At 36.0% G+C, this 26,274-nt stretch overlaps 1 protein-coding gene across 23 annotated transcripts in view; it reads right to left on the bottom strand.

Moving 5' to 3' along the window:
• Positions 1-26,274, bottom strand: part of Hdac9 (histone deacetylase 9) — an 849,535-nt gene that overhangs the window by 392,084 nt on the left and 431,177 nt on the right. Inside the window, exon 3 of one of the 23 annotated variants that reach the window (XM_063234049.1) lies at positions 13,265-13,331. The exons of the other annotated variants lie outside the window; for them this stretch is intronic. Within the exon in view, the coding sequence (XP_063090119.1) occupies position 13,265 (1 nt within the window). The 5' untranslated portion in view covers positions 13,266-13,331. The remainder of the gene's footprint in view (positions 1-13,264; positions 13,332-26,274) is intronic. 23 annotated transcript variants of the gene reach the window in all.

The following is a 26,274-nucleotide window of genomic DNA, read 5'->3' as shown; positions in this document are numbered from 1 at the left end:
TCACGTGACACTTTAATGAAAATGGAAAACTAATTCATTAACAAATTATAGTTTGATAGTGTTTCTTAGAAACATGGTATTTGTGAAATGAAAGAAGTTAATTGTGATGATTTTGAAAGCAAATGAGAACGATGCCCTTTAAGATCTCTTATTGCAATGCCCAACGCTAGACTTCCCATCCAGACTCTCGAACACTGGAGTAACAAGAGACTGCGCATTAACTTAAAGAGTTGACACAATTCCAACAAAAAGCCATGGTTGTTAATGATATATTTCATTTTTACACTAAAAGGGCCAAACTATAGCCTTCACGTTTTACATGGAAATCCCAATAAACAAAAGTCAGAATTTAACCCTAAAAAGACAAATGTAAAATTTCAAAATGCCCCAGGGCCTCTTCTTTTTGGCAGTTCTGTTATCAATAAACTATAAACATCAAACCCATAAAAATTTTAAAAAATAAGAAAAATCCCACAGCTCTCTGAAACAGTTACTGTAAACCTCAAAGGGTAATTTGACTTCTTACCCTGCTATCCCAACAGAAATGATTGTGTCTAACTGCTTGCCTTTGTTCAGAGACTAATCACTAAATTGTGAAAAATCACCCTCAACTTACAAAAACTGCTCTTGATTATAAATAATTGCCCAAGACTGAAAGAAAGCGGCAGGCAAGATCCCAGTCTTTCATCCAATTTATTCAGCAGCAATCCACATTCCATTTGTCTAGACTAAATATAGCAGCGTTTATACAAGAAATCAATAGTGCTTGCAGAGAGGCGAGCAAAGGCATGAATATTTCATCAAACTCAGAAAGAAATGGCAATCAGCAAGACTGATGGCTCGGTCTAGGTCATCTTTGGCCTGTTGAATTAGTTCCTGTTACTTGAACAACAGCTCATCTTGGCCAAATCATAATCATATCATAGCCATTCTTCCTATTTTTAGCACTAATTGCATTGTGGGTGATAAAGGCTCATCGTCTCCCAAAAGGAATGTTGGGTTTTTCTCACATCTTTTGTGACAGGTTAACAAGCCTCCCAAGAAGCAATAATGATAACATGATACTAGGGCTTTGACAACCTCCAGTCACCTTCAAATTGCATAATGTGAAGGAAAGGCAGTGTCTCTGTTATGTTTCCTAACTAGAAAAAATAAATTTTAAAAGGAAACATTAACCATTATTTTTATAAGTGGGTAAAAGGAATCACCTCTGTTCACAAAATTCTTTGAGAACATGCAAAATGCCTCACAAATTACAACAGTTGGCCAGGGATATGTAGGTTAGAAAAAAGTCAGTGGCAACAAATACAGCCTGAGTTATAAATAAATCAGGTCATATTTTCAATAGGTTTCAAAACTTCATGGCACAGGTGAAAAAGAACCATGGAAATAACTAGCTTTGTTAGGACTTTCCCTATTTGTCAGAGATTACACATATGTACAAAAATTATTTTATATTCTTCATCATCATATACCAATGCCCAGTCGGAACATCTCTATGGGTTCACTAACTTGTCTTAACACTTTAATTAGCTTTATTCACTTTTTACAGCATTTCTTATTTCTTTGACAATCACTCCTTACCGTTTAACATTTGTCAACTGATGCAGTTTTTATTAATAGAGCTTAGCTTTTAATAAACATATTTGAAAAAGCTCTCATTTCAAAATCAAAACAAAATCCCAGGTAATATAGATGTTTGTGATAAACTGCATTTATTTAAACATGTTCAGTTTAAATAAATTTCTGTGAGAAATATGATTTTTTTCATGTTTAGGGGTGTTAAAAATTAATTCATAATGGAATGGACAATCTGGCAGATATGGAATGATTCTTAGTTCTTTATTATTCATGTCACAGGTAAACAGCGAGAAGCTTCCTATGCTCAAAAATCAGGACGGTGCTGCGTTCTCAGTTAGCTTGCAAAGAGCAAGCTATCAGTTTTAAGAAAGCTTCCAGAGAACTCATAAATCCCAGAGACAAAAACATTTTAAGTACACACAAATTTGTCCATGCACAATCATCACTGTGGTTGAAGACTGATAATAGTGTTCACATAGCAGGAGAGTTCAAAATACAGGTTTTTCACACAATCAAATTTGCCTAAATATCCATTTTTGTATGACAATGATTTAATTTTTCCATTCAAAAGTTGCTAAAACTAGGACACTGTTTAATAATCTCAGTTAATATTCACAAGTATAGAGCCTATTACCCAGGACACATTATCAATTATGTTGCCCAGAATTCTTTATATCAATGAATGAGTGTTCACAACCATTAGAGCAAGTGGACATATGATGTAAAATTTCTAGATTTGTGGAGGAAACAATTGTTGCTCTGACAAGCTATCTGCTTTTTCTACTCATCCTTTTCATTCTTAGAAATCTGTATTTGGATCTAGTGATTTTCTTCACTTGCAGGAGGCTGTTTCCTATGCTTTTTTCTGCTTTAATACTGTCTGATCAAATGTGTAGCTAATATCACTACTAGTTCAGGGACTGGGAAAGACTTTAAAATAGTTGCCTCACATACATGTAGTTAGGGATGCCTCGAAGTTTGGCTCATAATAATTATTTAAGTACATGGCACAGTCTACAGGAAACCCCTTACATAAAATGTCAACAGCAGTAGATATCTATCAGTAACTTTTTATATTTATTTCTTTATTGCACACTTTAATCTCTGCCATAGGAGGCTGGTTCTAGTAAAATGCATCCACATGTATACATAAGATACCATGTCATCTCTGAAATGTCAATCATTATCAAGAGGTACCCTAACACTAGCTGATTGGGTTATGTCATAAAGATCATCTTCTCTCTATGGTATGCTGTCTTTCCTATTGTTTTCATAGCTTTTGATCAAACCAAAATCAGTGAGGCACAATTTATTTAGTGACACCCAATACTAATTAGAAGGCTACCTAGGTTAAAGTCACTGAAAATAACTTTCTGCCTACACATGCACAATTCTACTGATTATTTACTGGTTATCAGTTAATGTAAGTACAGTTTTCACTCTAAACCTCTCCTTGTGCAGAAATGAAAGAGGGCTTAAATATGGGCTGAAAGACAATGTACCTAATAGTACATTATAGCTTTTGTCCTGACCACAAATCCTCATGCATAAGATCATTAGCCTCACCTGGAAAAATCTTGCAGTTTGTTCTGGTATAACATGAACTTTCCAATATTCTAGAATTCTAGTTTTACCACTATTTCCTTGTCATTGCATGTCCCTCAAAAAGTCAGGGTTTATTTTCCACACCAGTTTACATTTTCTTCTGATAATGAATTTCCCTTTGGAGTGCCAGCTGCTAACCAGCTTGAGGTATGAAAGGATTGTCCATGTACAATCATCACTGTGGTTGAAGACTGTTAATAGTGTTCACATAGCAGGAGAGTTCAAAATACAGATTTTTCACACAATCAAATTTGCCTAAATATCCATTTTTGTATGACAATGATTTAATTTTTCCATCCAAAAATTGCTAAAATTAGGATACTGTTTAATAATCTCTGTTAATATTCAGAGCACAGAGCAAGGGATGGAAGGTCCTAGCTTGTCTCCAGAGAAAAGCTACTGGGGAGAGTGACAGAAAATGAAAAACAGGCTTGCTCTCAATGTTACAGATGCATACTCCACTAAGGGGAAGTTCATCACTGGTCCTCTGTACTGTTTCCATTAGACTTCCAGGTATTAAAAAGGTCACTGTGCATACCATGCCAAGACACCTGCCTGGAAAGGGAGGCTGGGAATTAGGGAGGTGCTGCAGCCCAGAAAACCCCTTCACTTCTCTCTTACTCCAGGGACATCACCCTGTTGCTTTTCTTCACAAAATATCCCGCTTTGCTTTGAGTCTTCTACGTCATTTTGATCAATAAAATTCATCACAGTCTACTTTTTATCTTTTCTCTAAGCCTACCTCCTGCTCCCTTGTCTCAGAACTAAAGTATGGTTTCTAACACACTGTCCCTCTGTGCCTTTCGTGTTTCTCGCCCATATATGTCTTCCTTTTTTAATCAATTTAATTTGATAAACATTTATGAGTGTAAACTATTACTCTGCTAAGTGTAATGGAAATAACACAGTCCCTCCCTGCTAGAGCTCACAATGAAGTACATATATTCCAGGATTGAGCCAAGTAGGACCAGGAGATCAGGCACTGTGGTGAGTGCAAGGCATAAACAAGCCACATAATTTCAAAAGAGTGTGCTGTGTGCTACAGGGATTTTTTTTACTTCAGACAGAATAACAAGGGACCTTGCAAAGTAAGCAACTTTGCCCATCCCACTCTGTGAAATTAAAAAGGCAAGAAGTGACCTCAGGGTAGGGCAAGATGCTTAAAGGAAAATAAAAGAGAAACTGCACAGGGCCTAGTGTAACTGACTCTATTAGACACAGGCAGAAGACAGCTATTTCAGAAAATGTGCCATGCGCCAGCAGCCTGGGCACCACGATCAGGCCACCGAGTTAAGTGATTCAACCAGCAGTGGCCGCTAAGTTCCTTCCTTATAAAATCTGACCTACTTAGTCATGACAGGTAAATGAAACTACAATGAGTCGCCTTATCTTCTTCTTGAGTACTAACTGAGATCAGATGTTTTGTAGGAGAAGACATGAAAACATGGTTTATGTATTAAGAATGAAAACCACGGAATAAGAGAGACTAGAGGGAGTCCATCCATCTCCTCCTCTCTCTTTTTCTTCCTCTCTGTCAGAATAATGAATTAAAATTCTGAAAGCAGGTCGGGGGAGTAATGCACGGGGAGATTCTTTCAGGTAGAATTCACTGGCACCGGTAAATAAATACAAGAAATTAAGACTTTTATCCCTTCAACTCCATGGAAATTATTTTAATCCACCTTAATACTTCCCTGCTCCATTGCTACTTCCTTTTCCTTCATTTTAAAATTGATTTAGACCTACACATATAATTTTATGATTTTTGTTTTTATTCTTTATATCCTGCTGCTCCATCATAGCATAAGCTAGCTGAAGACACGGTGATGTCTGATGCAGCCTGTATTTTGTTCCATTCATCATTTTCGTCAGTAACTATACCCAGCATCTGCAGTAAGTACTGTGCATCATCTAAAGGAATACGAGACTGCTGAGAGTGCACACATCTAAAGTAATATTAAAGGCACTGTTCTTGTACCATCATGAGGTTGACATGTGATTCTTCATTTACTCTTAATGTCCCAACAGTTTTTAGCCAGTAAGAGACATTGTCTCTGCCTTCAAGAAACTCACCGCCTGTTGTAGCAGATGTGACCTTGCTACCTAAGGCATGGGGCCCCTCCGGAATCCCTCCCGAGCCTGCCTTTCCCTTCTCTCTAGGCTCTCCATTGTCATCTCATCCACACCAGGGATTTATTTGGTTCCTGCATAGTGACAACGCGACCTTTGGTCTAAATATCAATTCCAAATGTATATGCCATGTGTCCCCATACTCTGGGCATTCTCTATTAGCTATTTCATGTGTGTTTCTTCAGTAGCCCTTGTGTCAAACACTGCACCTGCAAGGAAATCATATCTTACCCCTCCTCTCATTTACTATGTACATTCACCCACAGGAATGATCTTTCTGCTCTTATCATGTTTCTGAAGTTGTCAGGATGTCCCCACTGCCACCGCCTGTTTTACTGATACAGGCTTCTGTCACTCTCTTGACTAATATCACACAGGGAATCCCCAGTTTTTCACAAGGCTCCATTCTCTGTAGGCATTTTCCTCCTGCATTTCCCTCCTCAACTCTGCCATTTCTCCCTTAGACATGAGCCACACAAGTTTTGTTTTTATTCTTTAAAACAGTTAATCTTCTCTAAAGTCTCTAAGATTTTCCAGGTATGTTGTTTTCCTAAAGCCTTTTCCCGCAAATCACAACTCCTTTTGCTAAACTAACTCTTACTTATCTTTCATACCTTGTCTAAAACATGACGTGATGCAGCATATCCTTCAGTGGCACTGAATTTTCCAAACAAAATGTTTTAATTCTTTCCCTAACATTCACTCATCAACCTTGACCATTATTCTACACCCTGTGAGGGCAGAGACTATGTTTTCAGTGTTTACTACCACATGAAAACATAACAAGGCCTCTGCACATCCCTGGAATTAATTAATTAATTAATTAATTAAGGAAAGATACTCAAAATTACATGGAATAACACCAGAAGCACGTGTGCACATGTGTGTATAAATTCACACACACAACTAAAATCCTAAAGCAATTACTCCTTGAATTGTTAAGAGTCCAGAGGTACATTACTTTACCACTTCAATTATTGATAAGTGGGTTTTATCAATTATTCTGGCAAAAGTAAGTGTTTAAAAGGAATCTCAAAAGGTTTTCCACCCAAGGGGTCATTCTGCATTTTCTAGACATCAATGTATCCTTAAATTTTAATGTGCTAACATGCGTCAACATCAAGGTAGGGTAGAAGAACAAAGAAGAAAATAAAAAGCCATTTAAGCTGTTTGTCTTTGTAGGGAGTCACCAAGTGTAGATCACATCCGGAATTACCTAAACATTGATACCTATTTCATGAATGATTATCCCATGTTATACTCTAACAAAATTAGATCAAAACTGGCAAACTATAAAATGTTAATTTCAAAATCTCCAATCTGAAAGATGAAGAACTAAATTAATAAGTAGAAATTATAAATAAACCACAAGTTATTTACTCAAAATTCTTTGACATTTTATGAGTTAACTTTTTGGAATGATGATCAAAGCTTTTTCTGAAGGGTTTTCATTGAAATATGTAATCTTGGAAGGCATATTTTTTCTGGAAAATTGAAATATTAATTTTGAATGACTAACATCCAAAATGGGAAATTAGAAACAATTAATGCAACTTCAGCTTGATAACATGATTCAAATTCACATCGTTAGTGCAAATATTCCCAAGATATATTTTCACTATTAATATTTATGATAGTACCTTCATGGTGATTTAGTAAGTTAGTAAGAATTAGTAAATTATCAAACATTGAAAGGATAATTTTATAAGAATTGTTTAAACTAATTGGTTCAGAAATAAAATTCTCCCTTAACATTCTGTTGAAGTAACAAATGACTTCAGTTTCTTAAAGTGCACTAATACGCAGCATAAATAAAAAAATTGATGCAAACAGCAATCTGGGCTTGGATTTATTATTCTTTTATTTCCCAGGGGTCTGAATAGGAAATAAAAATAACCACAAATGACTAAAATATCAGTCGGCCTTGAAATATCAACATTTAAGTTAAGACAAGCTAACTTTTTAATCAAAGCCTTTACTATGTTGATTTACTTAATTCAGACTCCCTCTCTGCAAATCTGCTTTTGAATTAAACAGTCATAACAAACCATAACACAAACATGAATTGCCAACTAATTTGTAATACACACTTAGTTCTAAATTATTGCAACATTTGCTAATTTTTTACTATAGTATTTGAAAACTGAGTAAAAGCTTTGTTGAATTCCTTGCACCCTGGAAAAAACAAATGAAGCCAATTTAAGTGACTTTTAAGGTAATAGGAAGAAAGGCTCTAATCCACATTATTTTGTAATTTAAGATAAAAAATTAATATGATATAAAGATACTTGCAAATGAAACTGAAAAAACTAAAAGTTTAGCATGTTAAAACTGAAAATAAGTGTTCATCTAAAAACATTATTTATTCAGCCATATATTGACATTCTCTTCTGAAAATTTGAGTAAATTGGTTTCTGTTGTAGTCAGGGTTGTGAGGAGAACAACTACAATCAGGACACAGAATTTATATTATTTATGACGGTCACCCAGAGTTAGACACAAGAAAGTGCAGGAAATCTGTCCACAACACTAAGGTCCCAGAATACTCAGCAAAGGGCTTGAATCCCACAGCAATGTCCTGCATGAATCCAGCTGAAGACCTAGAGCCCATGATAATGCCTCCCACGAGTCCAGCTGAAATTCCAGATCCCACGACAAGGATTCACACCACTGTGTTTTACATATCTGCTGGGAAGGCCCAAAGGTCAGCAGCAGAAGCTAGAAAGACTGTGCCAACAGGAGGAAGGAGCTCTGCCAGTAGGTTGAGGATTCTACACTGAAGTTGAGAAGTCACACTCAAAACAAGGGCCGGGCTAGCCTGAAAAGTACCACAGCCATCCTCAGCGACAAGCAGATCCTGAGCTCCTAGATGATGAGAACAGCTGAGGGTATGCCAGAAAGCCAGCATGACAAGCTTCTCCTGGAGATCAAATAGCACATATCTTCACTTCCGGAGCCAAGAAGCAATGTTCAATGTAAGGAGCAGAGCTCCCACAAAGTGAACAGAGCCGCTCTCACCAACAAGGTCCCAAGATCCTCCAAAGATAATGGCCGAATTCATATCAGGGAAGCCAGCACGACAAGCTCCTCTAGGAGAACAAATAGCAATACTTAGGAGAATCCACAATGCCTAGCTCTTCCTCTCCATGTCTCTGTTTATGCTGGCAACTTTCCTCAGGTGGGCCATCTACACTCAGCACCATGCTGATTTAATTCAGCTAGTGTTAAATTGACCACCGTTTTTTAATCCATAACAGCTTCCAAGAGAATCACAATAAAGATTGGATAAAATGCTCCCTTCTCTATATTTTTCAACACTTAGATTTTCTTCTATGTCACGGACAAGTACTAAATTTACTGGTGTTTGCAAGCGGCTAAACAAACATCTGTTACAAAAACCTAATATTGGAGGAAGAGAATGTCCTTGCACATGATACGATACAACTTTAAAATAAATATTGTCTGAATAAATGACTCTCTCAGCAGATACTCTAGAATGTTTTTGGAATAAATCCAATTTATTTACACAGCGAATAAAAATTTTAGAGTGCATTTGCACTTTTTTCTCAGGAAGTCTCACTCTCAGAATCACGTAACTGTATGCTGGTTTGATAAGAAAACAAAGTTTTAGTGGTTCATGCATCTTGATAGCAGAAAACAATTACCTTGAAACAGAACGAAATAGCCCAAAATTTTCTGAGGCCTTCAATGATCAACATATTTAAGGCAACTGAGGAGGCTGAGGAAGGAGGATCACAAGTTCAGGGCCAGCCTAGGTAACACGGGAGACTATATCAAGAAAGAAAGAAAGGAAAGAAAGAAAGAAAGAAAGAAAGAAAGAAAGAAAGAAAGAAAGAAAGAAAGAAAGAAAGAAAGAAAGAACAAAAGAAAGAAAGAACGAATGAACGAACGAATGAAAGAAAGAAAGGAGAGAGATAGGAGGAAGGGAGGGAGAGAGTGAAGGAAGAAAGGAATTAAGAAAGAAATTCGAACAAAAAGGAAGAAAGAAAAGAGGAGGGAAGGAAGGAAAGAAAAAAGAAACAAAGACAGAAAGAGAAGATAAAATTTCGAGCAAAAATGCTGTGTATCATGTCTCTTCTTCTTTCCTCTGATTCAGAATGTCTTCTTTATCTCTCGTCTACTCTTTCCATTCTGTAGCATGGGAATAGGACTTCAACCAATACATTCTATGTTTGCTTGAGAACTCCGCTGTTTCCTAAATTCTCAGGAATTATTTCTTATAGAAAGAAACTAACTAACTAACTAATAAGTCTTAGATTCCCACTATAGAATTGCATGGGTTCTTACAAACATTTCTTTAAATAAGTGGATAGTTTCTTCATATAAAGTCTTATGAATAAGTGTCAGCGTATAAAACAAGCTTGAACACAAGCATGTGGGGAAGGAGGAGGAGAAACCAATGTCCTATCTCCTCACTCCCGTCCCTGCTCCTTCCCTCTGGGAATCCAGGAACTCGCTCTGAAAATCACTCTGTGTTCTCAGGGCATTGCTCTGTCTTCATTTTGCTGAACTCAAATCAGGGGCAAATCACCTAATTGCTTTTTCAAAGAACAATGCATTTTTATCTCATGTGAATTTTAATTGTGGGAATTTGAAAAACTGAAAGTAAGTTAATATTTTAAAATGCAATCCAGAAAACAAAGTGAATGTTAAAATAGAAATTCCTCTAATCCTGCATAATTTCAACATTTGCCAAACTGAGTGTCTTGGCAGCTAGATTTATGTTATTGCCACAGGGTGGCACCACTTTTGCTTGTAAATAGAAATACACACTAATCTTTGTCAGGAAGAACTTTGGATATGTGAGTCTCAAAATATGTGGGTTTTCAGGATTCAAGCGTTCTAACAAAATGTGACTTCCTTATTCTGATTCCAAATTTGTCTTTCCAAACTTGGGAAAAGATAAAATATAATGCCAATGTGCTGGTTGGTCCAGAGAATCGTTTTAGTATTTAAATGATGGAATCAACACTAATACAACAGCACATGGACTATATCAAGCACCGTTCTGAAAGTATCAATACATCTGTTCTTTCCATGATGAGGTTGTGCTATTTGGTAACATTTCCAACAGATGTAATTATGATTCTCATTTTCAGGTGAGGAAAATGCAAGCCACAGAGGAAGTCTCGGTCAGGGTCATAGGTACCGAGGCACCCAGCTGTGGTCCAAGATCATAATCACTCCATTTGGACACTTCTTCAGTGTCACAAAATAAGCATTCGGCTTTATCTATACAATTTGGAGTATAATCGGATATAAATGAGGATGAAAACTTTTGTTAAAATAATATTACATTTTTTTTATTTTAGAGGAAAGCATTCACTTATAATGGTCAATATATTCCATAAACAGATGTGTAACTGAATATGATTCAGTACTCTGATATATTCATGTAGTCTCAAGTGAGCTTAAAGCATCTTTCTTGACATATTTGAATGCTCTTCTTAAGAAATGGTTCTGTCCTTAAATATCTCACACTTAGAATTTCATCCCTTTCTTTTATCCATACAAAATTATGTGTTGTGACAGTTTACCTCCCAAGGCAGTTAAATTCTGCCTGACGCTATCGTCTCCAAGCTATGAATCTACGGACTCAGAGGTAAACGCTGCCTAATAATGAAGTCATCTTTGGTTCTTGATTAACTAAATCCCACTGGGTTATTTCAGAACTAGTGATACTGAAACATAATTAACTGTAAACATTGTTAATGAGGTTTCAGTGTATTGCTCATAAATTTTTAGATTTTTGTAATTGAAGAAAGAAAGTAGTAACAAAAAGTAGGAGGCAGCTGTTTTTTGACAGTGTGAGAAAAGATCTGACATGGTAGACTACAATGGCATATTTTTTCTTATTCTAATGCTTTTGTTGGTTCAAAATTTCTGGTGCATTATGAACGAGAATTACTGGCCGAACAGGCATAAGTTAAACAGAAGGATTTATCTCCAAAAAAGAGCCTGAAGTTGTCAATTTTTCAAATATATTTCTACATATTAACTAAAGGCACCCATAATTTGAAATGTAATGTAATCTTTTTTCATAAAAAAAAAGAAATGTAATCTTTTTTCATATGGCTTCTATTTAATTAGAGCTGTCATTAAAATTTCTATTTCTGGCGAATCTCCATATCTGTTTATAAAGCCAGTCTGTATTAAGCCTGTCAGCATTAGAAAAGCATCTGAGTATTTCAAACATACCCTTGAGATGCTCAGTCTGCAAGATGAAGCAGAAGCTATATACAGGTAACAGGTATAAGAAATTATAAATACAAAAATTTAAAAATAAATAGAACCCTGTAGATCAGAAAGCAGCAAACCGTTCATAGGACAAATCCAAACTATCTTCTTAATTTTTTGTACCCAGTAGCCTCAGAATGATTCTTATATTTTTTAATGGCTGGGGAAAATTGTAAAAACAGAAAAAAAATTTGCTGACATATGAACATTACATGAAGTTGAAATTTCAGTGTTAAAAGTTTTATTGCTATATAACCACTCATTCATTTATATATTGTCAAGAGTTGCTTCTGCACTATATAAATTAGTGTGTGTGTGTGTGTGTGTGTGTGTGTGTGTGTAGGAATATAAGATACTGGAATATATATCCAGTGTATCTTACAGAAATCAGTATTTGAATGAGTTATCAAAGGAATGCATGGAAATTAAAGAATATGAAGTTTCTTTGACATTTAAATTTTTGTTAATAATGTGTGGGTTGATTTTGTTTATACTAAATATTTTAAGACCTTGAAATTTTAAAGAGCCATCATATGTATCTCAAAGTTGCAATAATAATATTACAAGGTTGGTTATTATATTCTAGTGACAGATCTGTATCCAAACCACTAAAATGTTTGGCGCCTCAAACAAAACAGTCCTAGTAGTTAAGCACTGAAAGAAAAAAAATCATGGAAAAAGAAACTACTCAAATGTTCTTCCAGATATTAATGTAATTTTAAATTAAAGAAGGTAACCAAATTCATGAGAAATACACTGTTAATCATAGAGTTTTACAAAGCCATTCTGAATCCAAAGGCTTTCACTTATTTTCCATGGAATTCAGAACATAATTCAGATTAGACCAGTAGAATATTCAGCAGTTTTAAAAAGTTGTTTGTTACATAAAAATCTTAAATTCAAGGTTTTTAAAAGATGTAAATCAACAGTTTAGAATTTGTAATTCTTAAAATAACAAAATAAACACTGCTACAGTGAGCAGAGAGAGAGAAAGGTAGGGAGGGAAGGAGAGGGTGCAAGGAAAGGAGAGAGAGAGAGAGAGAGAGAGAGAGAGAGAGAGAAAGGGAGAGAAAGAACTAGGAAGAGGGAGAGAGACAGAGAACAAAAACAAACGCACTTCTCTTTCTCCAAGAGAACTGCTGTTGAATAGGTCTTGTGCGAGAGAAGTATGGAGATAAAACCCCATGTACCTCTGGAGCTCAGCGAGGAAATGCCACCTGCCACACTGGCCCTGTGTCCACTACAATTATCCAGGCAGTGCACTGGGCACCACCCTTCCCACAGCCCCCACCCCAGGTAAATTGGGAAATTGGGTAGGATGCAAAAATACTGTCATAGCCAAGGTTCTGAAATTTCTGGGGATGACTGGAGAGCAGCTGGGGATGGTGCAGCAGATGTCCATTTGCATAAATGACAAAGGTTTCTCCCAAGAAAAACTCATCTCCCTCAAAGAGGAAGTCAGGCCTGACACACTTGACCTGCAACCCAGGTGGAGCACTAAGGGATGGTGTGATTCTAAGTGCCAGGTACACTTCTCGGTGCACTCTCAGCCCTACCTGAGCTTCCTCCCACCTTGTAAGTAGTGCTGAAAATACTTCAGTAATAGCTACTGTCAGAACCAAATCTTGGCCTTAGTTGATTCTCTCAGGCATGGAATATACTCGTTTTGAAGAATATAAGTGTGACTTACTTAGTCTATCAGTCTTCTCTCAGTCTCTGGCTAATACCCAACATCTCGCCAATGAGTATGCTTCTATCTGCAGACAAGGGCAGAAGGAACAATAAGATCACACCTGTATTTTGCACTGTTTATTTCTATGGGCCGTGGGTTCCTCTAGTATAAAGCAAATAAATTAAAATAGCAAGTCTCAAGGGTCTCTGTAGTGTCCGGGCTGTTTCTTCCCATTCCAAAATTATACATAATGGGTATATATTATTTTAATTCATTATTCAGTCTCTATCAGAAAGCATATGTCATGAGAAAAACAATTAGTGTTGATCTTTATTGACTTCTTTGGGTAAAGCTGTAACCATTGGATTCAGACTACAGATATACAGAAGGGTTCCAGGGTGGAGGGAGTGGCTTCCACTAAATAAGAAATGACAGAGAAACAAAGGAGCAACTCTTGAGAAAAAGCTCTATTTAATTAAAAATTACCCTAAGGCAGGGTTTGCCTATGATATAAAACTCAATTATGGTCAAACAGTTTCATTCCTTGATTGTAGTGTTTGAAAACTTTTCCACAAACCTTCCATTATAAACAGAAAAATATTACCTTCTATTTTGTGTTTCAGTGAAAATATATCTTTCTTCTACAACAGTTGTTCTCAAGGGGGTATAACACAAAAATATCTGTTTTGTAATTCATTGCAATGAAAATAAAAACATAATTTTCTAACTTTGTTTTTTTTTACTGTAGAACAATACAAGATCCAGTTTGAGAAAAATCAGAAGTATTTTTGAGCCTATAAAATGATACATATTCAATGGTTCCCACACTGCTTAATAAAGAAACAGAAAATTTTCAGGAATTAGAAACAAACAAACAAAAAAATTCTATTGAAATCTCAAGGGTAAAGCTGAACAAAATAAATTTCCTTCATTATAAATATCCTAGAACTCCTTGTTTTTGGTGAATAAAAAAGAATATATTATTTGCAAAGGTTTACATAAATAAAATCAAACCGACACCATCAATTTTCAATGCTTATTCATATTTCAAAATGCATCTTTAATTTTTTTTGGCCTGAAATGACCTCACCCTCTTCTTTCCTCCCTACATAATTACCCTACACTGTCCAAAGTATTTAATTCTATTCAATAGCTAAAGAGCGCTCTGTGCCTTCCCCCTCTACTTTGGCTTCAAGTCAATGCTGTTTTTCTCATTCCAACTGTTTTGGACATATGCTGGCCCAACTAACAATGGTAAACACAGCAAGCTGTCTCTGATATGGTGCTGATTAAGTCATCTTATAAGCAAGTGGAATTTGGATATTAAGATGCTAAAAAAAAATACTGCTACTTAGAAATTCTCCTCCTTTTTAGAATATTTAGATTTTCAATTTGAATTTATATGATAAATCAATTATGGAATACTTAAAAATGCATGCATTTAATGCTAGCCTCTGACATACAAAGTAAATTAAAGCATGGTCCTTACAATGTTGGTTTCATGGATTTACAATTTAAAATGACATGGAAAAATAGAAGAAAAGTGGAACCTACAGATGAACTTAATACTCTGGAGAAGGGTACTAGCTATGATTTACAGAACAAAATACAAAATTGAAACAGTGACTGTGTTAGTGTTTCAATAAATTTCATTAATCTAATATTAGTACAGAAGTAGTATGGTAATCAAAAGAAGATCCAAATGACTATCATAAACATGCAGCCCAAGGTAATTCAATATCAATATTGTAATACACACAAATGTTATTCACAATAAAAAAACTTTTAAAAATTGATTTTTTCTGTTGTTCTAAGAACTGGGCATTTATTTTTCAGAAAGTTCAGATTGCTGTGTGCCAAGTATGCACAGAAAACAGATAAAACTAGATTGTATGGGGCTGAGGATATAGTTAAGTGGTAGAATATTTGTTTAGCTTTCGTGAGGCCTTAGGTTTGAAGCTTAGCAAAATGAACAACAACTCAAAAGCAACAACAAAACTAAATTGAAAAACACAGTGAAAAATAGTTTTCCTTTTAAAAAAATTAAGTTTAGCAGGAATAGGCAAATGAAAAAAATAAATACTTCAAACTAGAAATTCCTATGATTTTTCTTATGTAGAAAGCTCTCATCGACTTACTCTCCATAATTTGACAGTTATGAAAGCACAACAGATCAATTAATTTACAATCATGAACTTTCTTTTCAATTATAATAATGCAACTTAACTCAGTTTTCTCGATTCTAAAGAAAGGCCCTAAAAATACAAAGGTGGGAAAATAAACATTGCTCTAAAAATTTACACTCTAACTTGAGAGCATCTAAAGAAAGACATGGAGAGAAATCATGTAAAAGATACAGAATATGATCAATTCATTCAAATATGAATGACTTAACAGATAGAATGATTAATTGTGCTCATTTTTCCTAAGTTTTTGCTATAAAGGATACTGTGCTAAGCACCTTTAACATATTGTGACATCACAGAAATAGAACAAACTAATTTGGCACGTAAGAGCAAAACAAAAGCTCTAGGAGGCCGGAGTGCAGAGAAACAACTACAAGAAGTTAGCGAGAGTAACAGAAGACAGTGCCTGAATAATTAGCCTTACCTAACACAGAATATGGAGAAAGGGTAGATTTGAGAGATGTTTTCAAGGTATAGTCAGAAGAACATGAAGGACAATTAGATGAATCAAGTAGAAATCCTTGTAAAAATCACTGATAGATTTAGGTCATGGTAGCATTGTTATGGCAAAAATGAACTCTTCATTTTAGTAAGGTTGTGAGGCAAAAATTATATTATAATGATTTGGTTAGGCAAAGTTATTTAAGAGCAAAATAAAAATAAAGAAATGACAACTATTTGCTAAGTCATCATAAAGTATTTTTAACCATATAAAACTGTTATACAATGTACTTGGAAACTTTTTATGCATATACACAGTGAAAAATAGGTCAATAAAACATTAACTATATGAAACGAAAAAAATTCTAGTCTTCAGTTTAACAAAAAGAATAATGATACATCTAAACTATAATACAGAATTATAAGGCAGAAAGAATTTAAAGGAGACCTGAAAATGGAAATATAGGGCCAGGGATATAGCTCAGGGGCATAGCGTCTGCCTGGCAAGTGTAAGGTCCTGAGTTTAATTCCCATACACACACAAAACAATGGAAATATATTCCACATTAATAGATTGAATACCTAAGATAGCAATACCCCCAAATTAAACCTCAAATTCAATACAATCCTTATCATAATTCCTGTTACTGCTTTTTCAGAAATTGACAAACATAATTTAAAATTCAAATGGAAATTTAAAAACCCAGATCAACCAAAACAATCTTAAAGAAAAGTATAAAATATTTACATCTGCCAGCCTTAAAGGTTACCACAAAGTTATAACAAGCAAAACAATGAAGCTGCAGATGGATGGATGAATGGACCAATGAAATAAGTTTCAGAGTCAAGGCATAAATATTTCTACTAACAGTCAATTGATCAAGAGCATTAACAATTCAATGCTAAAAAAGTCTATGATAAAAGGTGATCGGAAAGCTAGATAAATATATGTATAAGGAACACAAAATGGATCATATATCATAATGTTTCATTAGACTATGGTTTCTTAGCTATCAAAACTAAAAGACCCATGACAAAAGAAATAAAATGAGCTGTTTAAAATATTTTGCTAAGCATAATACCATTAGTCCCCAGACCAGAAGGAAATACTTTTAAAGCATATCTGTCTACTATTGAGGTTGTATAAATAAATTTATAGCTTAATAACAAAAGTTCAAACAGTCTAATTAAAAAATAGGCAAATAACTTGAAAATATATTTCTCCATAAAAGATACACAAATTACCAAATCATACTTAAAAAGATACTCAGTATTATTAGCTTCAGAGCAATGCAAATTAGTTATAAGGAGATACCACTTTATGCACACTAAAATGGTTATAACCAAAAGACAGACTGTAACAAATCTAGGCAAGTACTTACAACCCAGAAATTACATTCCTGGGAATATACACAAGAGAAATGAAGACATCTACATAAAAACTTCTAAATGAATAGTATCAGGAATATTACTCATAATAGCTAAAAGTAGGACAATACAAATATCCATTAACTGATGAATTGATAAAATGTGGTAAATGGAATATTAAACTTTTAAAAAGTTTAAAAAGTATTATGGCGGATTAAAAACTGGTGATCAACTTAAACACCAGCTGAACTGAATCACGGTGGTACTGAGTAGATGGCCCACGTGAGGAATGTTGCCAGCATGAAAAAGAGACCTAGAGGGATAGAGCTTAGTGTGGCTCTTTGGTGCTGTTGGTTCTCCTGTTGCCATGGGTTCTCCTGGAGGAGCTTGCTGAGCTTCCCTCTTGAAATGAACTTGGCTAGTCTCATCGCCAGAGGAGTTTAGGACCTTGTTGTTGCCGAGATTGGCTGCAGTTCACTTTTGGGGAGCTCTGGTCCTTACTTCGAGCAACACTTCCTGGCTCCCAAGGGGAAGATGTGTGTTGTTCAGTCTCCAGGTGAAGCTTCTCACGCTGGCTTCCTGATATGAACTCAGCTGTTCTCATCATCAGAGGAGCTCAGGACTTCATTGTCATTGAAGATGGCTGTGGTACTTTCCAGGGGAGCCCTGATCCTTATTTTGAGCATCGCTTATTAGCTCCAGTGCAGAACTCTCAGCCTACTGGCACAGATCTTTCAACCAGCTGGAACAGACTTCTAGCTTCCACTGCTGACTTGTAGGCCTTCCCAGCCCAGATCCATGAAACGGACTCGAATGAGTCATTGTTGTGGGGTCTAGGCCTCCAGTTGGACTTCTGGGCGTCTCTGTCAGGGGCTCTAGGTTTTCAGCTGGATTCATGCAGGACATTGCTGTGGGACCCCGTCCCTTGGTTGTATTCTTTAGGTATTTAGAGTGTGGAAGGATTTCCTGCACTTTCATTGTATTTGACTCCTTGAGTGACCACTATAAGTAAAACTGTAAGTTATGTATCCTGCTGTAATTGTTCTTGCAACCCCTGACTACAACAAGTACTGACACATGCTAATTGAGGATAAACCTTGGAAATATTATGCTGAGTGAACAAACCAGTCACAAAAGACCAAATATCATATGATGCCATTTATATCAAATATCCAGAATGGGAAAATTTATAGAGACAAAAATGTATCAGTGATTAATTGTGGGTAGGGCAGGAAAAGTAATAACTTCTAGTGGACTTTCTTTTGGAAGTTAAAAGGTATGCAAATACCAGACTAGGTAAAGGTTGCACATCCATGTAAAAACATAAAAAACTCTGAATTGCATACTTTGGATTTTATAATTTTTCAACAAATCAGTTAAAGTAATCTAATTAAATTATTTAAATACTCTGATATCTAGAAATATAAAAGTATTTCATTTCAAAAATCTACGACACTTACTGGAGAACAGCATTTCCTTAGATACTTCACAGCGTATCCAGAGAAAGCTGTCAATGTTCTCTTAGTGTTCTCGCACTAGCCCTTCAGGTTACATTTTTATTTTAATACATGCTGCTGCCAGCCTCTTTTGGAGAAGCAAATGAAAAGGTGCAGATTTAAAATCCTACAAGTAACTGACTCTATTCCTTCAACCACAGCAACAAATCTTTGAAAGAAAAATGATTCATTCTCTTATTTCCTTTCTAAATCTCTCAACACCTTAAGGTTTTTAGGGCTAACTAGTTCACTGGATGGCTACACCAGTCATCACTTCAAAGATTTTTAGTGCCTCCAGTAAAGTAGCCACTTTCTAATACCTGGAGCAGAAGACGGAAAAGGTATGGTCTAAGCAAAATGTCTAAATGTACAGTTCCAACTTCCCCACTTGCTTTCTCTTCTGTAAGCCCTTGTTCCCCTCCCAGGTCTGCTCCTTGACTCTCGGTGAGCAAGTTCCATGGTGCTCACAAATCCCATTATGTAAAACTGTCACTTCTGTCCACTTCCTCTCTGTCAAAACAGAGCAAGTTCAGTGAGGTGAGTTCATTTGCATTTTCACTCAGCCAATCTGTAGTTTTCCATGTACCTGTCATTACACAGAATGACACAGAATCGAACACAATACTAAGAAGAAAATATTCAACTACATTCCAGTAAGGAAGTGCTACATCAGAGATATTATACACGGGGCATAATAGGCAATTTGGATAGCAGGGTTTAGAGCAGGTATATGCAGAAAAGCACTCAAATTTCACTAAGGCACAGAGAACATCAGTGGCAGAGCAGCTAGGGTTGGTGCAGGGAGGAGGCAGAGGCTAATGTTATATAACAGAAAGTGGAGAACTTCAAAAATTCACTTATTGAGTGACCATTCTGTAATCTGTTACAATGCTAATTCCTTGAACTGTTTCCCTTGGTTTCCACAACTCTGTGAAATCTTCAGTCTTAGGATTTTCAATTTCCAGATGAGCTATCAAGGTTTAGAAGGTTTAATAATGTTTCGTGCCCGGTACCCTTCAGCTGATGGATAACATACATGTAAAGTTCAGGCACTCTGAGTCTAACTAGAAGAAAAATTCTCTTATCCATATGAACCTTGAGATTTGAACTAATGCTTGAAAAAATACCCCAAAACAGCTAATATAATATGATATTTGCCTTTTGGAACAGGGAGACTGAGATTGTAGAGCAGGAGGAGGAAGATGTTCTTGTCATACATTCATTCACATATTTTAGATTTCTTACCATGCCACATAGTATCTGTTCAAATGAGTCAATAATTAATATAAATGAACTTAGATTTGGGTCTGTGTGGGTGATCTCCTGCCAGCGTTAGCTCTTTTAAACAAAAAAAAAAAAATTAGAAAACCTTAAAATGTGGTATTTTAGTGTAAGAAGTATCTCACAAATCACATTAACTTTGGAAACATTAAATCTCCAAGGTTACTGCTAAATACTTGTTTTCATTTTGGCTGAAGTCCCAGGAAAGGAAGTGTCAGCTATCTCCACATTCCAGACCACCTATGCAAAATGGAAAAACAACTGAAAATCAGTTTGGGGGTCTGGGCTCTTCAACATTCAAAGGTATAGAAGGGTTCCAGTCCACCTGGCCAAAAACTTGTAGAAAAAATTAAGAAGGAGGAGGTGTGGGAAGAAGAGAGGGGAGAGGAAAGCAAAAGGAGAAGGAGAAGAAAGAAAGAGATAGTAAAAGAAAGAAAGAAAGAAAGAAAGAGAAGCAAGAAAATTTGAGAGTTGTCCATATATTTCACAAGCCTTCTCTCTCCTTTTCAGACATACTCTAATGCTTTCTGTGTCTTCAACTTCAGATTAGTGAGAAAGACTGAAGAACATACTTACAGAGATTGATCTTTTACCTGGAGTTTTGGAGCAGTAATGAACTGGTTCTAGATTTAAGCTGCAGAAATATGTGAAGGATGACTGCTAAGGACAAGGAAGTTAACTGAGCCCACCGGGACCACCTCCCAGCAGTTCTGTCATTGGTGTGCGATCAGCAGACAGGATCTGGGCCAGCAGCAAAAGCTATGGAGACTACCAGCCTGGGATTGTCTTAGAATCTGCCCATGGAAACACTTGGCGGGTGAGGAGACGTTGGCGGAACTATTTCAGAAATGGCTGTTCACATCCATTGTGAAGAGAGTCCTGAGGGGTCAATCAGGCAACAAGCCACCTTCGTTTAGGGAAGTGTACTGGGGTGGACACCTGTAAGCACACAGGAAGGAAGAGCCAGCTCTCATTGAATCAAACGGATCAGCTTATGTAACAAGCAATGCATTTCTAGCATCCCTGTTTTTTCTCTACTTCCCGATTTTATGACACTGGTCAATTTCAAGAGGAGGGGCAGAAGAGAAAAGCTGAGGAAAACAGCAAGCTGGCCCTGCTGCTGCTGCTTCCTCTTCCTCTTCCTCTTCTTCTTCTTCTTCTTTTCTTTTTCATTTTAGGCTAATCCATGCATCTGGCCTGAGCTAGAGGAACAGAAAAACTTGTACTTTGAAAGAAGTTTCATTGTCACATTGAGGATCACTGCACTGAAATCATATAACTCGAAGAACTTTAATTACTGAAAGTGACCAGAGAAGACGTGGAAACTGCACCTCAACCCCACGGGAGATGTGGCTTCTCTTTCAGTACCACTACAAGTGGGCAGAGCCGAAAAATGATTCAAGTTCATTTTCTTTCTTTTTTTCCCCCAATTGGGATCCTACAAGCCCACACATTTGGTATAAACATTACAATAGCTGTGAGAAACAAATTAGCCTGAAGAGGCTCTAAGCCTGTGTATTGTCTTGGCGTGAGACCAAAGCCTTAGTGTGAAAGGCAGAGCACAAGCTCAGCTTCGGCATCAGTGGAGCACGCGGTGTAGATATAGTGGGCTGGTCCTGAAAGGAGCCCTAACGGACAGATTTTAGGTGGCCTTGGCAGAACGAGCCCTTGGCACGGCATTTCGCCTTGGCACACTTATCTCGTTCACTTCTCAGTTCTCTGCAGTCCCTTCACTTAGTATGGCCTGCGAAAGAAGTGTCAGTACGTGGAGTGAAATGTGTTATGCATTAGGAATGAAGCATTGTTTGTATTTACTTTTAGTAGTAGAAAAAAATGAGTGCTTTCTGAGGACTTTTAAAATGAATACCAAACACCATCAATAATGATCAGTCAGAAAAGATGACTGCCACATGCAAAGTTGAAACGGGGCCCCTTTGTTCTTGGCAGTCCTGGGGAATGAGCCTAGGGCCTTCACGCTGAGTTATGTTCCTCAGCCCTGCCAGCCCGTCTTGACTACGTTTATTTTTATTTTTATTTTGAGACAAGTTTTTGCTAAGTTGACCAGGCTGGACTTGAACTTGTGATCCTTCTACCTCAGCCTCTCAGAGTGCTGGGATTCTCGGTGTGGGTCACGAGGGGCCCTTTTTCTTCATGAAAAGAAATGATTTTTGTATTTGGAGACCAAAGTCTAACAAACATAAAAACATTGTTTAAATAGGGTTTTAAAACCTTTAAAGTGCTTGTTTATTCTGAATCTCATATTTTGTTAAAAACTTAAATGCTAGATTCTTTCAAGTATAGCAGCTGGTATGATTAATCGTAAAAACAATCATAAATAAATGCTACCATTCAGTGCAAAATTAAGCCACTCAAATACCAAAAGCTTGATGTAAAACTGTAGTTTGTTGTAAATAAAAATTTTATTTCAAGTTAGCAAAGTAGTACACTCATGGTAAAACATTACAATCATACACGACGTAACATGAAGGTCAAAATCCCTTTTCACTCCTTAGCTCCCACTGCTACTCCTGGCACAAACCCTTACTAACAGTTTCGATACATTCTTCACGACACCCACCTTTCATGAAATATTTTCCCTGCTCTCTGTGGTCTTTGAACAAAACATACCACCACTAAAATGAAGAATGAGGATAAGACTTACATTTTTTTTTTGCATATATAACAAGAAAATCTGAGAGAAATAACTTGAAAATGTACCAGGCAGAATCACACTGGATATAAAGAAAAATTCACTGTTGTTTGCAAGGTGTCAAAACCTCAGCATAAAATGCCCAAAGTGTTTGCAGAATCACCCTCGACCTACATCTGCTTTAGTCAAGAGAGAACAGATCTAGGATGTTGAACGAGCAGATCTCCAAAATAACTGAAATAACCATAATCATAGTCTTTCTAAAAAAGTTAGGAATTTGAACATAGACTCTTTCCTCTTATGCTAAAGAGATTCTTAAAAATTATTCTTGAATCTATGCATTAGATTCCACTAATATGTACCACCAGGTACATTTTTTCATTAAAAGTTTTCCAAAAGCCTATTGATTAAATAGTAACAGTAATGACTTTCTGGACTTGTCATGTGCAAGTAAGTAAAAAGATTTGTTAACCCACCAAGAAAACAAATAGTACTTGCTGTATTTATTTAATTACTCCAAAGAATCCTTTATCACATTACCTCATAGCTATTCTAAATAATGTAGAATTTCTACAGTTTTCTGTGGAATTATGTAGAATTAGCAGCAACTTAACACACATGACAATGTGTAGGGAAACAGTGAGCAACAGAAGTTTGAGTTAAATATTAAGATATGTGACAGTGAATTTTAAAATTTTCAATTTATTTGAAGTGGAACATTATTCCATATGTGAAACTTGGCTCCTGACTTCAAAACGGGAATGAGACAGAAATCAAGGAACCTAATTAAAGAACTGAGAGAACATCTGGAAATTCAGTAATATTACACAGAAAGTAAAGATGCTTTGAACATCTGATCACATGTGATACTGCAGTCATAAAAGAGTTTAACTTTCTTCCCACCTTCGTCCAAAAAGGAAATCGAAGTGTCAGTTTTCTGTATTGTCTCCTACATTTATTATTTCTAAATCCCCAGCACCTGAACTCACTTCACTGAAAAAGTGCTAAACGAAAAAATGAATAATTTAGGAAAATTATTTATTAAGGAAGCCATATATCTTGGTCTGTTTTCTGTTGCTATAACACAATAACTGAAGCTGAGCAATTTGTAAAAATAAAAAAAGATCTGTTTTGTCTCCCAATTGTGGAAACTGGAAATCCCAAGCTCAGGCAGCCATATCAGCAAGGGTCTCATGCAGTGCTCTATCATGGCAGATGTCACTGCACGAAGGTACGTGTAACGGAATGGCAAGCCACGGGTGCAAGACGGTTTGCCTCCATTGCAAGAAGCTACTGTCTGGTAACCAGTGCAGTTCCCCTGGAAGATTAGTCATCCCTTCTGAGGGTGGTGCCCCATGATCTACTTACCTCCCGGTAGGCTCCACTTCTCAAAGGTTCCACCACCATTACACCATTACATCACTACAAAACTGCACAAGCCTCTGAGGAACAAACCATGTCACAGCCTTTATGCTGAAGTTACGTGGATCTTTGTCACCATTTTCATCTAGAAGAACTTTGTAGATTCTTGTCCCATTCTCACAGAAGACACAGTATCCTATCCTAACTTTCCAGGAGAAAACTGTTCAATACAGCCAATTTCAATTTGCAATGTAACCCTCACAAACCACCTGTGATATGTAATAGAACTCTTAAAATTTTTAAAGATACATACATATGTGCATTATATATATGTAATATTCTAATTAAAAACTATTGTACATTCAATATGGAAAACAATGGAAGAACAAAGAAAGCCAGGTTTTGTTGTATAGAAATAATTAGGGTGAGATCTACTTTTGAAGTACATACATAATAAGATTAATCCTTGTAAACAAAGATTCTTGCCTTGCTCTTTTCACTGATTATAATTAAAACACTTTACACACAATGAAAATTTCTCATAGGGGGCCAGGAATATAGCTCAGTGGCACAGGCCTGCCTGGCAAGCGTGACGTCCTGAGTTCAATTCCTGATACTGAAAAAAATTTTTCTCATAAACTCTGGATCTAAATGTAATAAGTTAACTTAGGATGTAGATTTACATGAACTCATTTAACCATGTTACTAATAGAAATTTATTTTCAATTTCTTCATTTTTTAAAATAGAGTATCCTTTATTATTATATTTTTGTAATGTGTCATGTAGAATATTAGGAAATACAAATTAAAATGAGAGAAAATAAACATAGATTTTCAATACTCATAAATTACTACTGTTAAGATGTTATATATCTTGTTGGATTTTTGTCTATACATGTATGTGTATATGCACTTCTTTACATTTGTACTAAAATTAGGCAGTACTGTATATTTGTATTATTTTATCTATCCAAATTATTTTGCATTCTATAATGTTTTTCTGGGTAAATAATCTCCACCTTTAAAATTCAACTTAATTTCATTTCATCTGAAAGCCAGATTACACCCCACAAAACTCCCCTTAGCTTTACCCAGAAATCCAACTGAGTGGATTATCAACAATCAGTAAAATCCCCAGTTTTAGTACCTAAACTTATTGAAAACTTCACAAATTTTTGCTGTTAGTAACAGTGCTGAAATGGAGAGTTTTGTGTGTAAGACTTTTTCTATAATTAGAATTGTTTCCTTAGGAGAAGTTCCCAGAAATGGAATCAATGAATCAAATGCCATGAACTTGTAAATCTCTTGATATCTACTGCCAAATGACTTTCCAAAAGCACTGTACCAAATTACATTTCCAACAGTGGAGCATGATGTTTTTAGAATGAATAAAATTAAACAATACAGCATACTTACGAACACAATTTTAATTTGATGTTAAATAATGAAACTACGACTTTTTATGTCTTCATCATTTTTACCTGTCCAGTTACAATCAGATAACTAAACTAGAGGTATAGACTTTGATTAAGAAGGACAGATATGTGAAACAGTTCTTGTCTGTAATAAGCATAAAGAGCTCCCTTTGGCAGCACGTATACTAAAACTGTAAGACCATGTAATCTATTGAGCAGCTATAATAGGTCCGTAATAGGTCATGTCAATATAATGCTGCAACACAATTACAGCTACTCAAGGGTTTGTAAGAAGATGTTAGTCATCTAACCCAGAGTGAAAAGAGAAAAAACTTACAGAGTTTTCTTGTAAGCTCTAACGATGTATTTTTTCTTCATGATTAACTAGGAGCTATGGGGCAAGGGGCAGGGATCAAAGAGGACAGTCACAGCAGAATGAATATGAGCTTTGAAAGTGGTCCAGGATGCATAATGACATTCATAGGAACAACTATCCAGTTATTTTTTCTGTCTTTTCTTAGCTTTTGTGGTACACACCACTCAACAGTTTCAACAACAAAGTGCCACAATCACTTCCCATTCATACTGTGTACGCATCAACTTTGTTAACTCTTCTTAGGAGAAAGAAGCGCAGCTAAGTTTCTCTAGAAGCTATTTGATAAATACATGAACACATTTTACTGTCAGAATAACTAATAGTGCTATTAACATTCACCGGTCAAGGGCCAGGGAAATTCTACTTTCTGCAACATGTAAAACAGCTTACACGAAACAGTAAAGATCCCAATGAAAATGCCAATAGGACTTATCTTTCTGTCCAGAGGAAGTA

This window comes from Cavia porcellus, unplaced genomic scaffold (genome assembly GCF_034190915.1).
Source record: "Cavia porcellus strain 051 isolate PalLab524CR breed Dunkin Hartley unplaced genomic scaffold, mCavPor4.1 scaffold_2, whole genome shotgun sequence".
In the NCBI taxonomy this organism is placed as follows: domain Eukaryota; kingdom Metazoa; phylum Chordata; class Mammalia; order Rodentia; family Caviidae; genus Cavia; species Cavia porcellus.
The sequence above is the reverse complement of the archived record's forward strand: the minus strand, read 5'-3'. Positions and strand labels throughout refer to the sequence as shown.